The 23,310-nt window shown below is 36.2% G+C and overlaps 1 protein-coding gene across 7 annotated transcripts in view; it reads left to right on the top strand.

Annotated features, from left to right (window-relative positions):
* Nucleotides 1–23,310, top strand: part of palld (palladin, cytoskeletal associated protein) — a 105,634-nt gene that overhangs the window by 23,947 nt on the left and 58,377 nt on the right. For 6 of the 7 annotated variants that reach the window (XM_073855984.1, XM_055186088.2, XM_073855986.1 and 3 more), the window contains one exon: nucleotides 22,723–22,898. In XM_073855984.1, coding sequence (XP_073712085.1) covers nucleotides 22,723–22,898 — 176 coding nt within the window. Of the gene's footprint in view, nucleotides 1–7,570; nucleotides 7,727–22,722; nucleotides 22,899–23,310 lie in introns of those variants that run through there. The other variant, XM_073855989.1, reaches the window with a different exon arrangement.

Raw genomic sequence — 23,310 nt, forward strand, 5'->3', positions numbered from 1 at the left:
TTCGACCACGAGGCGCCTGAGTTCTGGTGATGATATCACAGCAACAGGGAGTTCTGTCTGAAAGCAATGGGACCCCTCCAAAATAACCACTTACCCTCTTAAATCCCAGCCCAATAAACCAGTGCATTAGAGAGATTTGCTCATGGTCTGCTCAGGCAGGGCTCAGGGGTCAACTGAATCATTCACTGTCATAGCCGCTTCACTCACTGTGCAAGAACTCACGGGGGGTAAATTTAGGCTATGTAGTTAAAGACAAAGAGGGTCTCTATTGGACCTCGTCTGATTATAACGTCTGAGGTCATCAAGTGTGTTCATAAAGATTAATGTGTTTTGGCTTGAAAAATTGTGTTTGTAAATGTGAAAATGTCATTTTGAATGGTCTAATAAAGTAACTATATACAACTTCAGCTTTGCTTATTCATGAAACCGACTGTTATTTCAGAGGGATTTGGTCTTATATAAGACTTGGTCTTATGAAATTAAGCTATTAAATGTCACAGTGATGTCACTGATGGTTTAACTCTGCTTTCTAAAGGGCATGTCGCTGGAAAATTACCCCTAATTGGTCTTAAAGGTAGGGGTGTAAGAAAACATCAATACACAGGCGTATCAAGATATTTTGTTTGCCAATACCAATTTAAAAAAAAAAACGCAATATCAATTGTACTAATCATACTAATTCATGGCAGTTGTTTCGATTTTACTTTACATCCCGACCACTAAATAGCACTTTTCTTATCTTTATCTTATCTTTAAACATCAAGAATGACAGGAAGTTCTTGATCACTAGGGCTCAACACAAATCATTTTTATACTAGTCTAGTCACTGGCCCTACCAAAAAAGATTTCCATGTCACATAATTAAAATAATAATTCAAATGTAATCGTATATATTTTATTCATTATTTGTTACAACAATTGGCAATTTAAAATGTAAACTCTAATTCAGAAATTTCACGCAAAACACGCAACATGAGGTTGTATAGGAACCAATAGGGTTGGGCAAAAAAAAAAGATTTTCCGATTAATTGGTTTTTTTTTAAAACGTGGTTGATTCAAAATCGTTTCTCAAAGGCCACAAATCGTTTTTTTTATGAAATAACTTTTTTTTCATCTTGCATCTAAATTGTATTGTATTTAACATAATTGTATGCATTTGAAAATTAGAGATGGGTTCTGTTTTAATGTACTCAAGTGTACATAAAATAAAATAGTTTAAAGCTCCCGTTCTGTCTGTGATTTTGAAGCTTTGATTGGGTTTATAGTGGGCAATATAACATGTGTTCATGTTTCACGTGTAAAAAAATGCGGTATTTTTCACACAATCTACTTATCTGTATAGCGCTGTTTTCACTGTCCTCAAAACAGGCTGATGTCTTCCTTGTTATGTGAAGTCCTTCAGAAATACGTATCGAGTTCTGATTGTGTAGTTTGTTTTTAGTGTGTTGTGATTCGATAGCAGCTTAGCTTAGCAGAGCCGTTTGAGCCAAAGCTGGTGACTGACGTATTCCTGTGGGCGGAGTTTAGTCAACGAACTGTTTTACTGACGTCATTAAAGCAGGAAATAGAGGGCTGTAGTCCAAACCGGCCGTTCATTGTAGGCTTTTAAATAGGAATTCTATTGAAGAAAATATATCGCCTGGCAGTGAACTTTGAGCTTTATCATTTTACAGGTATTATTTATGCTATTATAGCAACATTAAGGTTCTGGTTAAGCTTAAGGTTCTGACTTAATTTCAATTGATTTCGATTTAAAATTGAAATCGTGACACCCTTAATATTTGGTAACAATATTACAGCAAGAATAAAAGTTATGCCTTTTTTCTTTGCGTATACATTTGGGCAGTATTATGAAAGTCTTCCCACACAATGAGGTAGATATGTGGGGGCAAGTTTGAATGAGCTGTTTTAGGTAGGCGTGGATAAGTCTTCACTTTTAAAAAGAATATCTCTTTGGGTTTGAGCCTTTAATCTTTGTGACTTTATGGATCTTCTATATATGCACATACAATATTTGTTTTTAAGCAAAAGGGAAAAGGGGCAAACATCTTAGTGGTTAAAGTTTGCGTTTAGGTTAGTGGAGCTCATGCTTAAATTGAAAGGTTAAACTGTTGATTTTACTCAAAAACTGCAAAAATGTGCACTTTAAAGGGACAATAAGTAAGATTTACCCCTATCTAGTAGTATTTGTATTTTGCATTCAAACGAATAGTGCTCTCTAGCGCCTCACTTTTCCAAATGCGTGTTGCAACTACGGTAGCCGTTATGTAATTACTGATCTACTTGTCCGTTTCAGCTAGTTTACAATGAAAACGCGATATGGAAATGCATTGGTAGGCTAGTGCTTTTCGTCCCTCTCTGCTATTATAGTTAATCAGTATGGGGGAACAACATGGAAGCCTTCTTGGACTTACCCATTCAATGTAAGTAAAGAGAAGAAATTTTAAGCTTACAAAGAAAAGTCAGATCATTGGCAGAGGTCATTTGACACCAATGAGGACATATTTATGAATAAAGACATTGATTTTGATTAATAAAACACTTAATTGCTTTAGTGGTTTATAAACACATACAGTAAAATGTCATAAAGCCCCCCATGGCACCATCTCGCACCCCTTAAGGGGGCGCACCCCCCAGTTTGAAAACCCTGAACTAGATGATATTTTGGAAAATTCAGAATGTTCAAATAGATGTTGTGTAACAGATGTGCAGAGGCAAACTGAGGCAAAGTCTGCCAAAGCACCCTGCAGGATAAGAGAAATGGCATGATATTATGTGGGTGTAGGTGTATGTACAGTACAGTATGTTTGTTTCTTTCTATGAATGGCTCTGCTTAACAGCAGACAGAGGAAAGGAAATCTGTTAGATTTGTATCTGTGTGTGTTTTGTGGATTTAAATACAACCCATCTGTGTATTTAACAACCTCGGGTGCCTTCATGCATACATGAATTTGCATGTGCATTTGAGTCTTTTCATTGGAAGGCTTAGTTATGTCAAAAGCCAAATAAAATGAGTGTGCAACTAATTTTTTCTCACAATGGAAAGCAGCAGAAAGAAAATGTAACATGTGCGAGCGCATGAGTGTATACTGTTGTGCTAGGCAGATGCGAAAGAAAGCTTGTCAGTAAATCTTTTTGTTCAGCTTTTGATTTGCAAACAAATGGAATCCATATTTTAACCTTCATTTCCCACACACAGCACAAGATGAGGGATAAACTTTTTTCCAACAAAACAATACAGGTCAAAAACATGAAAGGTGCAATGTAATCGGTTATAACACAAACAATTAGACATACTCAAAGAATTTGTTATATTCACTCGAAACCCAGTGAGGTCTTCAGTGCTGATCTCTTGGAGCACAGTCTGCTTTTTCTCAATGCTGTACTAATGTATTTTATCATTATTCACTTATGTGAATAGACTCTTGTCCTCATACGTCCTCATGCCTCCTCATGCCTCACTCAGGCTTTCGTTTGTTTGTCAGATTAATGGATTGTTTGTTTGACTACATGTTGTTTGTTTAACTTATACCTTCTGGCATCTTGAAGGTTTGCGTATCTGGAAGGGAAATATAGTTTGTATTAGTTTGTGTTGTCTGGTCTCCAAGAGAAAATCAAGAGTATCTTGAGATTATGCTGAGATGTTCGTGGAAATATCTGGAATAAGAAGAGACAGAGAAAAAAAACTGAATATGTGTGCAGCATAATATGCAAAGTATATGTGATTCTGTGCAAAAAAATGCTGTAGAAGAGCTGCATTAAACTTTGAACTCAGATAATTTACTCACCACCATGTCATCCAAAATGCTGATGTCTTTCTTTATTCAGTCGAGAAGAAATTATGTTTTTTGAGGAAAACATTCCAGGATTTTTCTTATTTTAATGGACATTAATGGACCCCAATACTTAACAGTTTTAATGCAGTTTAAAATTGCAGTTTCAACAGAGTTTCCTAAACGAGGCACACTGTAAAACCTAAAAGTTAACTCAACTCAAACCATTTAAGTAAACCGGTTGAATTAGTTGTAAAACACATACATTTGAGTACTGTGAACTTAAAAAAATTTGAGTCAAATGCAGTTATGCACTTACATTTAAGTTCACACTACTTAAATATAAGTGCATAATTATTGCACATGACTCAAGTTCACAGTACTTAAATTTATGTGTTTTAAAACTTAAATGCATGGCCTAATGCAACCGTTTAACTTAAATGGTTTGAGTTAAGTTAACTGTTAGGTTTTACAGTGCATAAGGGTCTTATCTAGCAAAACAATTGTCATTTTTGGCAAAAAAAATTGACTTTTAAACCACAACTTCTCGTCTTCCTTCGGTCCTGTGATGCGCCAGCGCGACCTCATAATACGCCATACGGTCAAGAGGTCACGGATGACGTATGCGAAACTACGCCCCAGTGTTTACAAGTGTGAGAAAAAGGACCGATCCAACGTTGTTGTATGTCAATGATACTAATTAATGTCTTTGTGTTTCAGTTTATTGTTTAAAATGGTCCGCAAATGTGCGTTTCATATATGTAATATGTGACCTTTCCACGTCATTACGCAATGACGTGAGGTCACGCTGGCGCGTCACACAGCTGGAGGCAGAAGAGAAGTTGTGGTTTAAAAGTGCGTATTTTTTATTTTTCTTGCCAAATATGACTATTTCACTAGATAAGACCCTTACGCCTTGTTTGGGATCATTAAGAGTCCTTTGAAGCTGCGTTGAAACTGCAGTTTTAAACTGCATTAAAACTATTAAGTGTTGGGGTCCATCAAAGTCCCTTAAAACAAGAAAAATCCTGGAATGTTTTCCTCAAAAAACAAAATTTCTTCTTGACTGAACAAAGAAAGACAACAGTTTGGATGACATGGTGGTGAGTAAATTATCTAGATTTTTTTTAAGAAAATTAAATTAAATTAAATTAAATTAAATTAAATTAAATTAAATTAAATTAAATTAAATTAAATTAAATTAAATTAAATTAAATTAAATTAAATTAAATTAAATTAAATTAAATTAAATTAAATTAAATTGCTTATTGTTGGTTAGTTAGCTCATGTGTTATCTAGTGTTAATGAATAAAACCTTATTGTAAAGTGTTGCCAAAACATTTACCGTTTGCTCCATTAAAAAAAAATCATTTACAGGTTTTGAAGCAAAGATACCCCATTAGATGCTTCTACTGCGCTGTGTACAGATAAGAAATAATAAAGTAGCCTAAACATGTAGTATCATCAGACTCTTGTTTTGTGAATCATGAGTACCTGATTGGTTGAATAAACACTGTTGAGTTGTGGTCTATAAAGTGTGTCTGTGTAAAGCACAGTGTGTGTTTGGGTGTGACTCTTGTAGGGGTGTTGTAGGGGACAAAATAGTTATCCATACACACTTCTTTGTACTAGCCTAAATACATAAGTGGGTGTGTATGCCCCATGCATTAGTGTGGACCTGTGTGTGCTGGTTTGTGACTGGATGCACTTATATGTGTGTGTGACTGTTTATTGTGTATGTGTGGGTGAGAGAGAGAAAGTGTTCATAAATGTTCAGAGCTCCATAAATAAGGTCCCACCTGTTCATACACTGAAAGACTTTGAGCACTCAGTTGGAGATTTACTAACTAACGAACGAAACAAACTAACTAACCATCTAACTTTGAAAATCTTTTGGTGTTTTAATCTCAATACGCCACAACACGTCTAAACCTCACCCTAAATAAAGGATTAACTGTACTGTATACGAGGCAACTGTGTTATTATGCAAATATAACATGCCTGTGCTGGTTTCAGATATAAGGTAGCATGTACTACTGTATATTGTCTGTCATTGTCCCAGAATGCAATTCTGGAACAGGTGCAAAACATTTGTTTGACTCAAACCAGGTGATGGTAACTCTGTGCTAAGTGGGCTATTTTAACCCAGACTAGAAGGTGCTATTTTGGTCATGGGCTGAAGATTGAAATCCTGACTTGATACTTGAAAGGGGTTCAGAATTAGAATATAAAAATACAGATTTAGATGTTTATTCAAACACACTCAACTCATATAAACAACTACTTATATATTCACGTACAAATATATGATGTGCAGTCATTGTCCTAAAATAAACCATGACTTATGTACTTTGCATGCCTGCTGTAATGGCTGAAACCTGTGTTTGTAATTGATAACATGCCCATACACTGCAAAAAATTTTATGTCTTACTTAGTATTTTTGTCTTGTTTTCTAATATAAATATCTAAAAATTCTTAAATTAAGATAGATTTACTTGGTAAGCAAGTGGCTTAAGATATTAAGTCTTGTTTATTGAAATAAATGATGAAAATCAAAAGGTTTCTTTTACTTAAAACAAGTCAAAATATCTGTCACTGCAGTAAGAAAAATAAACTTAAATTAAGTTTATTGAATTAAGTTGAAACTGGAATCAAGTTTTTTTTTCTTACTGCACTGACAAATATTTTGACTTGTTTTAAGTAGAAAAAAACACTTAATGGTTATGATTTATGATTTTCATAATTTATTTAAAAAAGCCACTTGCTTACCAAGTAAATGTATCTCAATTGAAGAATGTTTAGATATTTATATTAGAAAACAAGACAAAAAAACTCAAAAACTAAGTAAGACATAAATTTTTTGCAGTGTAAGACATTGATCTGCATTGAGAGAAAAGGAATTTTCATTGTATGGCAATTGTGTTTCCTACATAAGGATAATTCAGAAATAATATCCAGAATGCACTGGGCATCAAATAATTCCTGAGCATTGAGTGGTTTATGATTTGTATTTTGGATATTATGTACTCCACATTTCAAATCAAATCCCCGGGCTTTGCTGAGACTTTATATATTCGCCTTTCAAGATCTTACAAATATTAGATAAATTATTAGTAGTGTTATTATTACTGTAAGACAATAACACTGAGAATATTCAGGGCTCAAGTTTGGACCAACTATGAGTGGCACATGAGATTAAAGAAACTCAAAGTACAATGTATACAATATATAATAATATTGTTTATAATTATTATTAGTATGAAATACATTTTGGGGGGGTGTAAACTGCCACCCTAACCCTTCCGTCGCTCTGTGTTTCTTGTAAATTTGATTCAAGTTCAGTGTGAGCAACCACAGATGTCCTCTATTCACCCCTTACAGTTGCATACTTGAACTTAAATAATTACAAAATTGTGTTGAAAATTGTCTTTGTAAGTTGGAACAATTTCTAAAAAATCTTGAATCGAGTTCAGGGCCGTATACCGAAGTGAAATGGTTGACGTATGGTGGAAGTGACATAGGAATGTTAATTTGAAGCGATTCTGAATGAAACCAACATTAGCGATTGAAATGTTTTGCAAAAGAGGGAATGAATGAGAGAAGAATAGAGAGTGGACTCCCTGGACAAATGCCAAAGAGTGTGCCATTGAATCATTGTTCTCCTATAGTCCCCTATAGTCTCTCTCTCTCTCTCTCTCTCTCTCTCTCTCTCTCTCTCTCTCTCTCTCTCCTCATGTAGCCTGCCCTGCCCTCCCTCTCTCTCTTCACAAGATGTAAGTGTGTGTGTGTATTTCAATCAGTGCTATACAGAGTGGCAGAGAGTCTGTACATGTGCGAGTGATTGAAGGATCTGTCAGAGATCAGTACAGGCGTTCACAGAGACTGGGTGCTGTTCAAATCTGCATGTTTAGTCACTGTTTTTGGATACTTTGCAAGCAAGGGAAGAGCTCAGGTACGTTACTGAACCTTGAACTATACAAAGTGGTTGTACATGAATCAGTAATCCTTTACTCTCTAGTTGTATCAGCTATCTTACAAAATCGTTTACATTTTAAAATAAACTTTTTCAAATTGCAATTCTTCAATATTTGATTGAAACAATAGCATGCATTTGTTAGAGAGAAACTTTTGTTTATGTCTAACTGTAAATGCATTATATTCAGATTGTCCACATATGAATTTATATTTTTCTTAGTATAAGTTACTTCAGAGGAGATGAATGCTACTTTTTTAGTTTTCTCTAAACCGTTAACTGAGATGTGTTAATAATACATTCTGACATGAGTTAATATTTAATAATTTAGATAATTTTAAACTTTGTGGTCTGGCTGCATTGTAATATTTAAACAGTTTAAAACATGTTTATGTGGAGGAAGAAAGAGGAATATGCAGCAGCACAGAACACAGGATTAGTATTTGAACAGTGAACATGTGCTTTCAGTCTGTATGTTTTGATTCTGGACAGAGTTTGAGGGCATTATGAGAGTTTCTGGATTGAATTAGATGTAGTGAAGTACTTCATCTATTATATTCCACTTACAGAATACATATTCAAGTCTTTTTCAGTATAACATTGTACCTTTCAAATGGAATTAAAATGTTAATAATATGAAATTATATTAGTTTTCTTTTATCACAATTTTACAGTTGGTTGAAAAGGGGTACATTTCTTTCCTTGATGGATGATGATGATATTTTTGTCATTTCTTAAATCTTAAATGGCAGTTCATCAAGAAGTATTCTGGTTGTTTTCTTCATCTAATCAAAATGTTTTAAACAAAGCATACTTTTGTAGGTAAATTGTTTAAATTGATAATCATTTCATAGGTTTTATATAAATACTGTAGTTCTGTAGTTTTGTACTGTAGCTCAAAAGGTAGTGCTTATTATAACAAAATTGACCCAGTACTTGACAAATACCTTCAGTGTTATTCAGACACTGTTTATAACAGTGTGAGTGCATGGGATTCCCGTCAAACACAGAATGTTAAATGTCAATTGGACTGTGTGTGCGTGCGTGCGTGTGTTCGCAACCACTTCATATTTCAGCTGCTGTGGATGTATCTATCAGTATTTCTAATTGTATGTGGTTAGTCATTCTCCATTTGGCTATCCTCTGCTATATTTGCTATATGGCCTCTCACATTTAACCTCTGACCTGTGATTTAAACTATGACCAGGGTGTAAAATGACTCCTTTATCAATTTTACTAACTAAGAAGGAATTTAGCATATAGATTAACATACGGCTAGACAAAAGTAATACCTATACAGAGTTTTTTTTTTTGCTCAAAGCTGCTCTTTAATAACTCAGGAGACTTAATATAGTTCTCAATTTAAGTATAAATAATAGATTTCCTCCTAAAATTCCCAAGGAGAGAGAAAATAGACATAATGTACGTGTAACACTTGTTGACATACAGTAACAGTGAATGTTTATTTAGCCTTAAAGCTCACATAACACACGCTGTTTCTGCATTTCTGATATTAATCTGGAGTACCTATAGAGTAGTATTACATCCTTACATCTCTGAACAGTCTTTAGTTTAATCAGATTTATAAAAGAAGATTAGCTTTACTGAATTTTTCCGATAATGTACGAAAAAAAGAAGAAGGAGGAGTTACTACTGCGGGAGGAGTGAGTACGAGTCATGCAACACTATACAACACTGTTTAACTTATGATTCACTACATGTTCATGTCATTTATATAATATTTCCATCATAAGACAGAAGTCTTACTTACCGCATGCAATTCATGACCCGGTTGGGACTTTTCAATGAAATTCAGTGCATCAAACACACATGCAAAACTCCGCTGCTATCAGGATAATAAACTATATCCATTGTTTTCATAAGGCTGGATTTCTTCTCCTTGCATCCAAAAACACACTTCTTCTTTCGTGCCATTGTTGCGTTTTGAAATTAAACAAAGCTGTCGCATGATGTGATGTTTGTAAGTTCTAGCATCTCTGTTGATTGGGGGATTGGGAAGTGCCCATAAAAAGAAGTGACACGTATAGAAACCCCTGAAACGTCAGCTGGATCTGTAATAAAAAAAAACTTTCAGAAACTTGTACAAACCCTGGTGAAGTGCATTCGGCACAAAAATACAACTGCTTTTTTGACACTTTGCCTACGTTTAGCATGAGGAAACAACTCTATAACTTTGTTAATAAGTCAGAATGCATGAATTACCATTGAACCACCCCTTTAAAGAAATTCAGACAAAATGTTTGGATTAATATAAAAAAAGCATCTTAGTAAATCTAAGCACAGTTTAAAACATTGTTGAGATTTACTCTTTTTCTTATCAGAAAGTTGAATAAACAGAATTAAGCAAAAATCTAAATTTGTTTACCATTTAGCCTCATTGGCATCTAAGAGAATCCATTGAGATATTATTTAGGTCTCTTTTGTGACATTTTATTTTCTATGCAAGGCAAGCATACATATATACGCTACTGTACATCATGATTACCTTTGCTTTTTTGTATAATCCATGTTGTGGTAAAATGGCTTCACATTACATCACCAACATATAAAAGCACATAACATAAAACACATCAGTCATATACATTTAAGTTCAGAAAGGATAATTTTAATGGAACCTGCATGTACCTTGCAAACGTTCATTGTAAGCCTCGTTCCTTTATTGCATCAGACATACATTTAACTCCTGCAGTGTGACCCCTCTTTACCCCCACCTTTTCTGTCTGTGCCCCCTTTCCTGGTCAATGTTTAATTCTGGCTCCAGACGTATGTTTCCTGTGTTTCTGAACTGTCTGTCTGGACTGATGTCAGTAACATGAAACATGTTCCTTCATAACATCTCCAGCAACAGATGCTTTATCTCTGATAAGCCAAACTCGGCGGAAGCCAAATTGGATTATTTCAGGTCTTCATGCATGAAGAAAGAAAGAAAGAAATACAGAAAGACAAGCAGGATGTGAATGTGGAGGACATTAAACTGACAGAATAGAATAGATTTACACATGTCATTTGGTGATTGGTCTTGAAGTTGATAATAAAATGAAGTTACATTTCTGAATTTTGTATTTATTTTTTATATTTATGCACAGTGAGCTCCTCATATTTCTAAAATGGTTTTTCTCTTGTCTCTAAAATATAGCATGATGCTTCCTGCTGTCTAGACGTAACAGTTGAAAATGAAATCTCATTTGTGATTTTACTTTTTTTATAATAGACCACTATGATAAATAATTTTAGCAGCTATATTTAACTTTAATGACAGGCTCTGCATCAAATGATCACTTCTGCACTGTTTATACCTCCATAAATGTATTTTGGAGAGCAAACCAAATGTTCGTTGTCAGAAAGTGCCTACTTTTCAGAATAAGAGCCGTACTGGTTTCTTTGAAAACCTCACCAGTGTTTAGCCCTGACCATCAAACTCCGCTTCGGGCTCCATCCTTGGCTTTTCTCGCGTGTTTAACTCTTGCCAGGAGATCAATGTTCCCTGGTTTTAATGATGCTTTATAATTATCCATGGAAGCACCAAGTGGCATTTTCATTTTTCTATCCAAGTCTCTTCTGTTTCTCTGTGGCTGTGGTCACTTGTCATAGTGCACACAAATAGTGTCAGTGCATGAGAGTTGCCATTGACATTAATGTGAGTATTGTTGCACGATGCTGAATGTGTGAGAATGAGGAGACAACCTTGGCAGTTCTGTGTGCTCCAAGAGATGCAGTTGCTTCTCATTGGCATCACGGTGGGTTTGGATTTATTATGTGTGTGAGATTGAAAAAGATATTGAGAGAGAATGACACACACAAACTCTGTGACTTGTTGTTATTTGCTGTTGCAGATGGAAAGTTTAAATGGAGAGTTTGTGTTACACTGGGCACATAATGGCCAAACCACAGAGCCAGAGAAAGAGTTTGTATGATTGTTTCTGCCTCTGAGACACTTATAGTGTTTGGCCGTGATGATGAGCGCTGCTAAATTCATTTATATGGTTTAGTTATTACCTAAAAAGATTATTCATTAGCTCCGGTTTCTGGATCTGACAGATGTGTTTTGTGGAGACACTGGTGAACTTTGCCTTTTTTCGGTTAACAGTATTTCCACCCATAATGCAATGTGAAGTATATTTCTTCATAAATGTATTTGAGCAAAGTACAATAAATTTACAGCGAATAAAAATATGCTTTAGAGCTTAAGTGGGTGCGATGGATGTATACAGCAGTGGCCAGAAGTGTTGTGCAACTTTGAACAATTGACATCATTGCTCTCAAATATTTTATTAGTGATGCATTAGAAATTTGTATGCATTGCTGTATTTGAAGTATGAATTGACAGCACAGTCACACGAAATTATGTACCTATAGTCACGTAAAATTTTATTCTTTTTCGTGATACTGTCACCAATTTTTTTTATGTGTCATTGGCCCGTATTGGTTAGTCAACTGTTTTGTCCTATTTTCTTACCATTGTCGCTTCGTTTAGGGTTAGATTTACATAAAATGACATCCTTATCCAAACCCAACTCTAACCCTAACTCTAAGCCAGGCACGTTTTAAAATTTAGAAAATATAAAAAAATAAATCCGAAAAAATAGTATAAACCAATACTTAAAGTGACGTCCTAACACAAACAACAAATCTATCCCTACATCGAAGCGAAAATGGTTTGAAAATCGGAAAAAGCAGTTGAGTGACCAATATGTGACAATGACAAATAAACAGAAATTCGTGATGCGATCATGAAGAAAGTTTTTTTTTTAAAGACATAGCCTATATAGACGGTTTCAGCCGTAACAACATAAACAAGCGGCTGTCGCGGTCCTCACGTAACTTCCGGTAAACTCCGCTAATAATAAATAACAACAAAGTACTTTAAACGTAGTTTATTTATATAACAAGCAAAAAAACAACACATAGATTACCTAGGAAACCAAAACATTTGTTATTTTCGACGAGGCATTTGTTCAAGAGATTCGTTTAGCAACTAGTCAGACCATTAAAGAAACGAAACCGGAAGTAAAGTTCGGATCCAGACGTGTATCACGTGGGTCCGATGAAACCGTCTATATATTACCACAAAAACATAAACCTAATATGCTGTTGTTTTCTTTTTGCCAAATTATTTTCTCCAATAAATGCCTTAAAAGTTTAGTCTTTTGTTGATTGTGTACCATACACTTCGACCTGGAGCGCAATTATATTGATGGAAATTTGGGCGAGAGGGGGAGAAGTCAGGAGTGATGATGTTACTGCGTGCCGAGGTCAAAGTGTTGAAAACTCTGAAGTGCTGAAGTGCTCTTCCGCCATACAATATAGTTCTCATTTTTATCCTCTTAAAAAAATTACCACGTTTTATTTTGTGCAACCATACTTACTCGTGTAACTACTCATGTAACAGTCTTTAAATAGGGAAAACATGGAAGTGTTTGGTGGCTTCTAAATTTATCCCTGTTTGGATCCTAAGGAATGAATGAGGCTAGGCTAAATGCTAACACATTCACAATGCGCTGTACAATGATTAAGTGCACACTTTGAATAAAGATAGGTATGCATTAATTCGTCTAAGTTGACGTAAGAACATAGTAAAATATTGAAAAATGGTGGTGTTTTTCTTTAAAACCAAATCCACCCACATGTGTTAGGTGTAAAGATACATTGAAACTCTGGTAGAAAAGTAAACTTTGCTTTATTATGAGACAAAATTTGAGACAAAACTTCTTTTGATGGTTGATTATGATAGCTTACTGAATAATAAAGTGTACTGCATGATGAAGTAATAGTATATTCCAATGATGGTAAATGTAACGCAGTGTTAAACATTGACATTCTTTATGCTGACACTGCAATTTAATAACACCAGTGGGTTGCTTGAGTCTGTTTGTTACTGTGGCTCATTACAACAAAAATTGTATTGATGTGGCACATTTTTCATGCCTTTGTTTATGGCAATAGATGACGGGTAAAATTCCCTCTCAGAGGAAAATTACATGGGCTTTTTCAGTCTGTCTCTGAGTTGTGGTTGGGAATGTAGACAGACACAATCAAGTCGCCGTGAAGCAATGCAGTAAAGCCTTTATTTCAGAAGGTATTTGGGTTACAAGACAGCAATGGCCATATAAATTATATATGTAATGTTAAAATAGTTACAGGAATGGGTGATCAGCACTATTCTGTAGATTTATGTTGATTATGGCAAGAGTAGCTCATCAATAAATGATCAAATGATAGAGAAGAGCATTAAACTATGTTCTCTATCCTCTAGACCAGGTAACTGCATCACGAGGCTTTGCCTTATCACTCAGAAGCAACCTGCAGGCTGAGGAATTGCTGTGTAAATATTTGGCCGTGTTTGCAATGTTGCGTAATTCCTTTAGCCGGTCGGTTGCTAAAACAATGCAGATAGCGCATGCAAGTAAACAAGCCAAAGGTGTTAAAAACAAACATGTGTCTCTAAGCCAGGTTTTGAGAAAGTCAATGCTTTGGGAACATCAATATGCACTGAGCCAGATTTGAGTAGTTCGAAATATTCGAGTTGAGATTGAGACCCCTCACATGTATGTGTGATCATTACGGGCAGTCTATCAAAAGGATTTCACAACGAACCTCAGATCTCGAAGTTTGCTTACGAAGTGGTAACTTGAGAAAAGAGAGGAAAGAATTAATAATGAAGACAAATGAGCAAATAACTCCTCAGAGAAGAAGCGATGAGGATGACAAATCTGGACTTGATTTCGCCGCACTTGCGGTAAAGCGGACAAATGCTTTTGCCTTCGCACAGGATCTCCACCACATGGACATGCTGCTTTACTCAAGTGATTAGAAAACGCTCCATCTGAATGTGATCACAAAGACACATACACAAGCTGAGACACATTTCTCTCTGCTTCCTGACCTCGCTGACAATGTTTTATGAGCAGAATGTCTTACAATGAGAAAGACTGATTTCACCATGCAACAAACAGAGCATGTTTCCCTGTCTGTGTAATTTACATAATATATTCCAGCTGCCTGAAGACCTTATCGCCTGTGTGCTATTGTGTGCTTATGCTCATTTATATTTATGTATTTAGCAGACGCTTTTATACAAAAACACAAGCAGTTTATACATATTGGAGCCATCAATAGTGCTGCAATTGGAAATTTAAATCAGAATAGCTGGACAAATAAAGTTGCATAACTAAAAACTCAGAAATTAAAAAAGCAAATGAGATCCCTTTAAAGCTGCAATTTATTCAGAAAGTACATCAAATTCTCCTTACCTTACCCTGATTCTCAATGGTAGGTCAGATTTCACAGGTAATATCAGTTTGTCATTCGTTTTTTATTTCTTAACACCATTCCAGCATTCCACATTAATTTTACACAAAAGTTGAGGAAGGACAATATGGCATCTCAAATTTACTAACCTGCAAGTCTTTGGACAGTATGAGTATGAGTATGAGAAAATACCTCCTGACCCAGCCCAGGCTTAAACCAGTGACCTTCTTGCCCCGAGGCAACCATCCACTGACCCACCCTTGATGTCATTCAAATAGACATGAAAAGTATGTAAAGTAACCTGATTTTATGTTTCAAACAGAGAGGGTGATAGAGAGGCAAAAGTTACAATGACAAAGCAATGAATTTTAGGAGAAACATCTGAAACATTAAACATAAGTGTTGTCATTAAATACGGTACTGTCCGCATAGCTTTATCATTATAACATTGATTCAGCTTTAGCTGTTAGATGTTCTCGCCAGACAACATGTAATCAACAGCCTTAGACTCCCATTTGTGCCATTAACTCTCTAAGACTTTAATAAGTTTTGTCAAGGATTTTGTTTCTTTAACCACAGACCATCACTAATCCTTAAGAGAAAAACTCTGGTTGTAGTTTCAGACTGTGTGGTGAATCAAACACACACATCCCTTACAATGGGTTTATTATAGTGAAGGTGTAGTAACAATGTCTTGGTTTATTGATTACCAATTGTACAGTAAAACCATGGTTAATTTGGTTTTACTATAGTACAGGGCTCAACATAAAGGACTGCACGGTGGCCAGGGGCAAGCATGAGCGACGTTCGGGCCAGTAAAGAGTATTGTCACTTGCCCGATTGGGCCAGTGCTTCACCCTCAGTCACTAAAATATATTTTCATCAATGTATATTACATCTTAGAAGCAGACATTTACTTGTGCAAAACACGACGAAAGAAACAATGGAATATTTTGCACAATTTTCTGTCAGTTTACGGGTAAAGCAGAAAAGTTGGGAGCTTTTTTTGTTGGAACATGTCTGTTGTATATGTTTACAATTATATTTGACTTTTGATTTATTATTTTTTAAATATGTGACACTGACATTTTTTTATTGGGGCCAGTAAAAATTTTGGCAGGGCAAGTAAAAACCTGAACTAAAAATTATTTTTGCATTGTGCTGTAGTGATTATGATTTTGTTTTGTTTGTATAAAATCCTGAATAATTCTGTAAGGACTGTCTTGGTTGATTGAGTTGAGTTGTGTTTCATTTAATATTATAATCTTTAATACTATTGACTTTTGATTGAACACTCAGTTTGTGACACTGCTGACATCTCTTTTGAAACTCAAATAGAGACATTTGTGAGTTCATTTGTGAGTATTTTTCTCAGCAGAAATATTTGAGATGCAGGAGATTTAAGCAAAAGTTTCCATTTCCTCTACATTTAATCTCGTTAAAGGGATAGTTCACCCAAAAATGAAAATAATGTCATTAATGACTCACCCTCATGTAGTTCCAAACTCGTAAGACCTCATTTTCAGAACACAGTTTAAGATGTTTTATATTTAGTCCGAGAGCTTGTGTTGACCCTTCATTAAGAATCTGTACAGTTTACTGTTCATGTCCAGAAAGGTAATAAAAACATCATCAAAGTAGTCCATGTGACATCAGTGGGTCAGTTAGAATGTGTTGAAGCATCGAAAATACATTTTGGTCCAAAAATAACATAAATTACGACTTTATTCTCTTCCATTGTCATTGTCTTCTCTTCCGCGTCTGTTGTGAAGCGCATGCGCGAGACTGAAGTCACGTGACTACAGTGACGCGGATGACGTGTTATCTTCAGACATGTTTGCAAAGTTTTTTTTTTAACTTATAGCATGTGTCTCCCTCAGACTGTAAACGAAGCTGGGGCTCACCAGATAACACGTCAGCCGCGTCATATGTCATCCGTGTCACTACAGTCATGTGACTTTAGTCTTGCGCTTTAAAACAGACACAGAAGAGAAGACTATGCTGAATAAAGTCGTAATGTTAATTATTTTTACACCAAAATGTATTTTCGATGCTTCAACACATTCTAACTGACTCACTGATGTCACATGATTTCAGCTACCTGATCTCACAAATTTCCGTGAAATAGTCACGCATTATTTTGCTCAGTTTTGTGTGACATTGTCACGTATTGCCACCATATTACGTGCCCCTGACACGACTTTCTTTTCCGTGACAGTTTCACGTATTGGTTACTCAACTGTTTTTCCTATTTTTAAACAATTGTCGCTTCCGTTTGGGGCTAGATTTGCTGTTTACGTTAGGATGTCACTTAATGTATTGGTTTATAAAAAAAATTCGGATGCTTTTTAAACAATCGTCGCCTGACGTTAGGGTTAGAGTTGGGTGTGGGTAAGGATGTCGTTTTAAGTAACAGAAAGTTGTTCTAACCCCAAACCGAAGCGACAATTGTAAGAAAATAGGAAAATCAGTTGAGTAACCAATACGTGAAACTGTCACGGAAAAGAAAGTCGTGTCAGGGGCACATAATATGGTGGAAATACGTGACAATGTCATGCAAAACTGAGCAAAATAATGCGTGAATATTTCACGTATTTTGTGAGATCAGGTTGGATTTCAATGTTAAGTCAATGTGAAGACGCGTTGATGCGCGTCTGGAGGTGTCGCGACGCGGATGAGGCATTTGGCCCGGCGCGGAAGACGCGATTCCACCTCATTCGCGCGTCTAATCTAGATCTAGTACGCGCGAATGGTGCTTTTTGTGCATTTTGCGTTTGACACTCATTCAACCTGAAGCAACGCTTGATATTGTCCGTAAGCAGTCTCCCGGAGCTATACGACACAAGTTCTTATTTCTATAGAGACAGGAATAAAAAGGACCTCGCTTGGAAGAGTGTCAGTGAGGACTTCAGGCAACCTGTTAAGTTGTTACACATTTCACTTTTGAGTCACATGACGTTTATCGACCCACGCCGTTTATCGACCCGCACCGTTTATTTTCCCCCTATAGTAAGGTGACCAAATACAAACCGGTAACTCTCTCAATAAATGCACAATCAACATCAGTCATCTTGCAAACAGACAACCGCATAGCACTTGCCCCTCCCACAAGAAGCGGTTTTTGCCTTTGACGCGCGTCAAATGCTTGCTTTTTCTGCGCGTCTACTTCGCTCTTGACACGCGAATGCATTCAAACTGTTCAAGCGGCAAACTAGACGCGATTTTGACGCCTGAAACGCGGTTGGTGTAAACGCACCATTACGAGTTTGGAATGACCCGAGGGTGAGTCATTAATGACATTATTTTCATTTTTGGGTGAACTATCCCTTTAATGTCTAGGACAGAGGTTCTCAACTCTGACCCTCGTAATCACATTTCTGCAGAGTTTAGCTGCAACCCTGAACAAACTCACCTGCCTGCAATTTCTGGTATTCCTGAAGATTAGCTTGCTCAGGTGTGTTTGATCAGGGCTGGAGCTTAACTCAGTCCTTAATTATGGATGTATTGTGTATGAATTGGCATCTGTAACTATGTTAAAGAGCACCGATTGTCCGATTCACGATTTTACATTTCCTTTGGTGTGTAAGTGTGTATTATTACATGCTAACGATATGCAAAAGGTACAAACCCCAAAGTAAACAATGACGCGAGTTATCATTTCCAATTTAAATCTCTTTTCTTGGACTCCAACAAACACACAGATTCTAGGCAACAGTTTACTTCCTGATTTCACATTAACTGAAATATTAATTGATGGATCAAATGCTTGAAAAATGGAATGGAAAATGTTATATACAATCATGAGATTTATTAGGATGAGTGGATTAAAAAATAGTTATAGTTCAATCTCTTCACACTAAATCACAGTAGGTGGTGGTATGCACCTATGAAGTTGGTTTGCAACCCGGCATAAAATCAAAAGAAGAAGGGTCCCAAAGTTCAAAGCCTTTGAGATATTTGGGATGTTAAAGAGATCTTATATATAACTCTTTTTCTGAGATGAATCATCTGTAGGCCGCTACAGTAGCAGGGCAGATACAGTATAATTAGAAAACCAGCAAAGAGCTGAATTACAGTCAACAATACTAAAAGATCAGTTGCTAAAATTTGAAGCAGCGGATATAAATGTTGACATAATGTGTTATTTCAGACAGTTTGGATGAATGAGAGAGCAGCTCAGCTGAGTGACAGATTTTTAGCTGTTTTTGGAGCCGTCTGATTGGCAGAGTGGTGTAAATCCGAGCTGCCAAACCTTGGAATGTCGTGAAATCTTTCCAGGGTTCGCAAAGATGTAAAAAGATTCAGACAGTTCTGACACTGCCAACACTTCCAAAAGTACACAGAAGAGAATGATGCAGACATTCTTCGGTTTAATAGCCTTGGAGATATTACACCGTTGCTGTGGTAAGCATTCTGACGCAATATGGCCATCGCCCCATCCAAGTGGATGTGGCACAGTGGTGATGGTTGATTTAATAAATTCAATATTATGATCTAATCTTTCTCAATATTAATCCATTGCACATTTATTTTTGCCCCATGTGCTGCGCATGTTTCTTATATTCTAACAAAAGTTGGAGATTAGATTTCTGGCAGTCTCGTGTAGCAAGACCTTCAGATTTCACGTAGAAGGTCTGGAATCAATAGCAGCTTGTAAAGCAACCAGTTTGACTTTGTTTCCAGATCATTAAAGAACATAGCATAGCCAGCTTTTGGAAATCCTGTAGAATTGAACCAATCAGATTTCTAATTTGTGACCCTGTTTCACAGTGTAATAAATTCTGAGTTGTTTCAACCCATGATTGGGTAAAATTTAGACCAACTGTTGGTTTAAATGAAACTAGGAAATGTCCATATTTGACCCAACCATGGATTGAAACAACCCAGCCTTTTTTAGAGTGTGAATGTTGTTTCTAAGTGCCAGGATGGACTCAGCAGGATCCGGAATTTTGGGATTCTTTATAGAAGACTTAATGAGTATTTTAAGATCCGGAGACCAGCAGAAGGAACAGCTGTGAGACTAAAGCGGGACTCTGTCCAAACGTCTTTAGACAAGACATTTTAAAGCCTGTGTCTGTGAGGTTAGATGAATGGTTGATAGTGGTTAAGGACACTTACACTACAAAGAAAGTTTGAAGGAACCTCACAGTATGATATATTAGGGAGGTCTGGTTTTGGTTAACTTTATGAAACAGTGGTCTAGCCAATGTGTGTGTGTGTGTGTGTGTGTAGATTTCCCGTAACATTCTCACAGGTGTACAAAAGAAGTATACTGGGTCACTTTCAGATTTATGCCTCAAGGGGCGGGAACACCCATAATGCTGACAGTATCTGACATAACTGATTTATAGCATTGAAATTGCATTCAGTGTGTACATGAGTATATGTGGATAAAGTGGTTTCCCTGTAGACGTTGTGATTCCCGGACCTATGTGTCACACCGCAGTGCATTTAACTCCGCTGTAGCTGTGTTTGATGTGTCATGTTCTGCCAGCTGCACATACACACATAAATCTAAACATTCCTCTCTGTCTGAAAATCTCATGACTAATCAGCCAAAGATGCCCAAGGAAAATACTGCACTGCAATAAATTAATCCTTAACAAGTTTTAAATTGGTATGTTTTGTATTCCAGCCAATGCATATAAAGATCCCTTACACAGTTGTTTAATATTTAAAGTGCCAGATAGACATGTATGTCTTAATCATTTAAGATGAAGATTTTAGCTGGAAATTGAAGATAAAAATGTAAACTTCCTTTTGCCCTGGGTTTGTTATGCACATGTACACCATTTGTACAATATAGGTTGACATACATAAAAAGTGTAAACAGTGGAGCTCTGTTTGAGGATCTCAACAGGACCTACACAGAAACATTACCTCAAACAAAAGTGTGGCACAGAAATGACACAAATTAAACAATGTAAAAATGGCATACTTTACCTTCAAGATCACATACAGAAAATTATTCAAAGTTTGGTCATGCAGATGTGGAAAAGAGTGAATACTGTAATTTGTGAGGTACAGTGTTTGTATTATGGCTGTATTGAGGGAAATCTGCTCTCAGACTCTCTTCTTCTGTTGACTTACTCTCAGATGAGCGATTTGGCAGGGATTAGTGATACTGGACTGATACACACAGACAGAGACTGTAAATTAAATTGGTTGTAGTAAACTGGGTGGCCAGAGATTTTACTGTTACATGACCTCAGTGATTTATTCAAAATCATTTTGCCTCTCGTACTTTCTTGTACACTTACAAATTATCTTCAGCATTGTAACTCCACTGCTACAGATTAATGCATATCTTTCTAGTTCATGTGTATTATTTTCAAAGTATTTCATATGTTTCTTTTAACTTGAGCTCAATTTATTCTTTATTATTTTATAATCAATATACCATATTGCACTGAAAAATCATTTTCTTAAAGGTCGCATATTATGCGAAATCCACTTTTGCAAGGTGTTTGGACATAAATGTGTGTTGGCAGTGTGCGAAGACAACCATCCTTCAATCCACCCACTCCTCCTTTTTAAATCCCTATTAAACCAGAGCAGTCTTATTAGACGTGCTGTTTTGATCCTGTTGTTAATGTGATGTCACACAAACAAAGCCGCCCTTGGCCACTGACTGACTGGTTAATTTTACCCAAAAGCTTTATATACACGTTGTAGCACTAATGCAGCTAAATATACTATTGTCCCAGGCTGTATTTACAGGAATAAATCTATTTTAACCGAAAGGTACACACATGAAAATAGCACTTTTTGTTCCCGCCCAAATAAAATCCATTGACGGAAGTTTAAAGGTATTGCGGAGGATTTTCTTTTTCCGGGTGGATCATCAAGACTATTGGTCCTCCTAGTTGTCAATCAGGAGTGTTGCGCCATTGCATTTTTTTTAAAGTGAAGAAGGCGGTTCTTTTCTAAAATTCTAGAAAATCCTCCACTACACCTTTAAGCAAGAGGGGAAGTAGTCAGGAGTGATGATGTTACTGCGTGCCAAGGCTTAGTGCTCTTTCACCATATACTTTAGTTTTCACATTTATCCACTTAAAAAATCGCCACGTTTTATTTTGGCCCACCATACTTACTCGTGTAGCTACTCATGTGGCGGTTTTTGAGTGGGGAAAGCGTGGAAGTGTTTGGTGGCTTCTGAGTTCATCCCTGTTTGGATCCTGGGGAATGAATGGGGCTGGGCTGAATGCTAACACATTCACGATGTGCTGTAAAAAGATAAAGTGCACGCATTGAAAAAAGATAGGGATGTATTAATTTGTCTAAGTTGAGGTAAGAACATAGTATAATATTAAAAAACGGTGGTGTTTTCCTTTAAGACATATTCTATAAAAACATGCCTTATCTTAAACAAATATGCTTCATGACAAATGAAACATGACAACGATTCTGAAACAAAAAAGATTTTTGCATTGTGTAGCTGCTCAGAAAGTTATTGTCATCTCGTATAATTGGCTCATCCAGCCTGATCTCACAGAAATTTGTACATATTTTACAATTTGGCTTAGTCGTACGTAAGATTAAAAACAATATAATCCAACCCTAACCCCATCATCACAATCAACTTCAATGTGGTCGTACAAATTAATATGGATAAGCTTGCTCATAAAATACAAACAAATTGACATGAGATTGTGTTGGCTGATCCACTTTGATTGACATGCTGTCATCTCTATTTTATTGAATAGGTGGTTTTGTGAGGGGCGGGAGCTGCATCATTGCCCTGATATTCAGATCTGTCGTGATGGTGACCTGCACACTCTGGTGATCACTGAAGCATTTGAGGACGACACTGGCAGGTACACCTGTGTGGCATCTAACGCACTGGGAGCAGACAACACCTCTGCAGAGGTCTACATTGAAGGTGAGCTACAGTTACACTGCAACAAAAAAACCTTAATCAGCATTTTTGACATATTTTCTAGTAAACATTTAATACATTTAATTTTGCACTATATAGAACATTTTGAAGATTTGTTTCAGGGAATATATTTTATTCTACATACCCCAATAGCAATTTTATTAATGTAATCACTTTTTTAAAAAAATTCTGCGTTATTTTTAACCCGGTGTTGGGTTAGAAAGAGACGAGTCCAGCAGTACATATTTGACCATATTTTGATATTTTGACAGTGTACAATTTTTTGATATGTATATTTAGTATTTACGGCCGACTTCACATCCGATAGTTCTTATATACATAGTTATTCTGTTAAAGAAAGGACAAAATGTAACTTGTGACATACTGTACTGTATACTGTAACTCTTTAGGAAGT

This window comes from Misgurnus anguillicaudatus, chromosome 18, assembly GCF_027580225.2.
Source record: "Misgurnus anguillicaudatus chromosome 18, ASM2758022v2, whole genome shotgun sequence".
NCBI classification, from domain to species: domain Eukaryota; kingdom Metazoa; phylum Chordata; class Actinopteri; order Cypriniformes; family Cobitidae; genus Misgurnus; species Misgurnus anguillicaudatus.